The sequence below is a fragment of the Halyomorpha halys genome, unplaced genomic scaffold (assembly GCF_000696795.3).
Source record: "Halyomorpha halys isolate HHAL.00 unplaced genomic scaffold, Hhal_1.1 Scaffold578.1, whole genome shotgun sequence".
Lineage (NCBI taxonomy): Eukaryota > Metazoa > Arthropoda > Insecta > Hemiptera > Pentatomidae > Halyomorpha > Halyomorpha halys.
Genome location: NW_027106404.1, coordinates 52,657 through 55,443, shown reverse-complemented (window position 1 = coordinate 55,443; position 2,787 = coordinate 52,657). Strand labels below are relative to the sequence as shown.

At 30.0% G+C, this 2,787-nt stretch overlaps 1 protein-coding gene across 2 annotated transcripts in view; it reads right to left on the bottom strand.

The window, feature by feature from the left end:
* Positions 1–2,474, bottom strand: part of LOC106684412 (uncharacterized) — a 72,883-nt gene extending 70,409 nt beyond the window's left edge. For both annotated transcript variants that reach the window (XM_014426487.3, XM_024362297.2), the window contains exon 1: positions 2,389–2,474. In XM_014426487.3, coding sequence (XP_014281973.2) covers positions 2,389–2,458 — 70 coding nt within the window. In that variant the 5' untranslated portion in view covers positions 2,459–2,474. The remainder of the gene's footprint in view (positions 1–2,388) is intronic.
* Between the last annotated feature and the right edge of the window lie 313 nt (positions 2,475–2,787).

Sequence of the window (2,787 nt, the reverse complement as noted above, 5' to 3'; positions counted from 1 at the left end):
AATTAAAATTTGAGTGCTCTAAACCGTATTCTTCAGTACTTTATAAATGATTGTTAGACGAGATGATAAGTGACTTAGGAAGTATAACAAATTAAATGATGAAGAGCCCCTCTAAGTTTAATTTCTATAAATTGAAAATCTCTTAACTTTTTTTTTTTTACATTGATTTTTATTAGAAAAAAAAGAATATATAGGGATAAAATTATCATATTTTTGATTCATAAAACTCGTTGAAGGCAATTTTTTAAATTATTTAAATAGATTTGAATTGGAGACCAAAATTATATCTATGTACTTTTATATCTATTAACCATGTACTTTTGAAGTATTAGAGGGAAAAATTTATTTAAAAGGACCGACTATTTTTGATGTTTATTTAAGGGAAATGCATCTTGCCTAATTTATAAGTAAATAAATAATCATGTATGTAAACAACAAAAAATACATAAATCGAATAAAAAAAAAAAAAAAATTAGAAAACAAGTAATGTGATAATTACGAACTTCAGAAGTACCTTGTTACTCATTGCGTCTCTTATTTTTTTTTTTATTCCGTTTCATACCCAATCTCTTCTTTAGTGGTGGAAATATTTAAAAAAATAGAAATACCTCATTTTAAATTAAAGACAATTTTTTTTCCCAAGAAATTTAATGCAGCGTCGATTATGGATTCAATAACAATATCGGGATTTTTCCTCTGTTTTTATAAACTTTGGGTATTCCTAATAACATTGGTTTACTGTAAATATGCCATAATTTCCTGTTCTTTTATATGTAGATATAAATTAAATATGAGCCGTTGAATACAAAAATTGGTGTAAGTCAAATCTACAGTTTTGGGATATTCAAAGTCCTTCAAAATGTTTTACTGTTAAAATTAGTCAGTCACGAGCATATCTAACTCTCTTATAGCATCTGAAGTTAATACACTCAATATTTATTTAAATATTGATTTCGTTAAGAAAAATGTTTTTTGATTAAATGCAGACTGACTTATACTACTTTTGATTCCAATGGTTCACATGTACATTACTGGTTCATTTCTTCATCCACATTTTATTGGCAAAATATAAGCAATTAAATCTACAAATATATTCAGTTCTAATAATAAAATTCTGCATTCCTGTAAATAAAATAATTAATAGATACTTTTTTATTCATTTAAGTTCAAGCCGAGACATGTCTGTATTATGTATTGTGATTCGATAGTTTTTGTTATAATTTTTTTTTCTAAACGTTTCATCAATGTATTTGAATATTTGCGAATGCTACATAAAGTGAGTCAAGTCCAAAAATAATGTTTTAAGAATAGTTGAATTAAAAAGTTTGGGCTTTTTTAAAATTAGTTTTTAACTTTATTATGTGTAAGGATAATAAACTTAAAAACTGATTACAGTTTGGCTAGTTTACTTAATAAACTTAAGAAATTATAGAAGTAAATTTTTTTTATATTTTTTAATTCAGCTTTTCTCAAAAATGTATTTGAAGACCAAACTAAGGAATTTCTTTTAAGCCTTCAAGACACTTTGTATTAAAAAAGTGTACGATACGAGTTCGATTTAAAATCGAAATCCGTAAAAAAAACCAAAAAAAAAACCACAAACCTGTTCCATTAGAAATTCCAGAGTTAAGTACGCTGGAGAAGATTTGGAGAATATTATAAAATAAATAATACCCTCAATGAATTGGCTACATGCCGCTATTTTGATCCAGGGAAAATTACAAAAATCATAGAGATTAGGGGGTGTATATTTGGATAGTTTTTATATCTTAAATTAATGCTTGTAATATATGATACGTATGTTATAGAAAATTTAAAAAAAAAAATTAAGATTGGGCTGTGTCATTTAATTATTTGCAATCTCTTTTATTTGTCAAACAAGACAAGTTATAATTCTGACAGTTAGCTGGCAGTGAATATAACGAAAATAGTTAGGAGAGTATTTTTCTTAATGTTTCTGACATAAGATTGTTCTTTTATATGTTCTGTATTTGTTCCGGCTTTGTCATAAAAATTAGAGATTTTTCCATTCGATTTTCTGACAAACCTACCTTGGTTATGTTTCCTAAAAGACCATCTAGAATTCCCGAGGAGTGGCAGGGACAAGCGACTGAAGTGCCAACAATACGAAAACAAGTTTTTTTGGACCAAATTTATGTACGTACCATTACCAACATTGTAATAACGGATTTTTACTCCAGTAAGGACTTTTAGTCAGTTGAAACAAGCGTTAAAAGATAGACATCTCAGCCTCTTAATGTTTTTTACTTCATCTTAATATTTTACATTTGTAAACAATAAATAAAAGAATTTGTTGGCACTTGGGCCACTTTGTCCCGCCACGCCTCGTTCCATTAAGTACGTTAGACAGTTAGGATATGTACTTACCGAGCGTGGACTTAGACGCTGCAGGAACTAGGAGGAGAGCGGACGCGGCAAAGACATGAAGGAGCCACATGTTGGCAGCGGACTGAGAGAAGATCGTCCCCCCACCAGTGCCCCACCATTCAGGCTTCTCTCTCTCAATGAGGCTAGCTCTCTTGTCATATATCACCCTCGGGTCTCTCTGATTCATGTCTGAGGTCTTGCCTGTGTCGGCCGAGTACCATCAGCCCAAGAGCTCGATGACCGTCAGCACTGGGCTTAACCAAGAGGGGCTATGAGCACTTCAAGATATAGGAGCCTTCCAGATTTGAGATATCAATTCTTCAAAATATTTTATGAACAATTTTACTTTATAAACAACCCGGTAGTAGGTAAATAATTTAAATTTATTTAATATTTGGA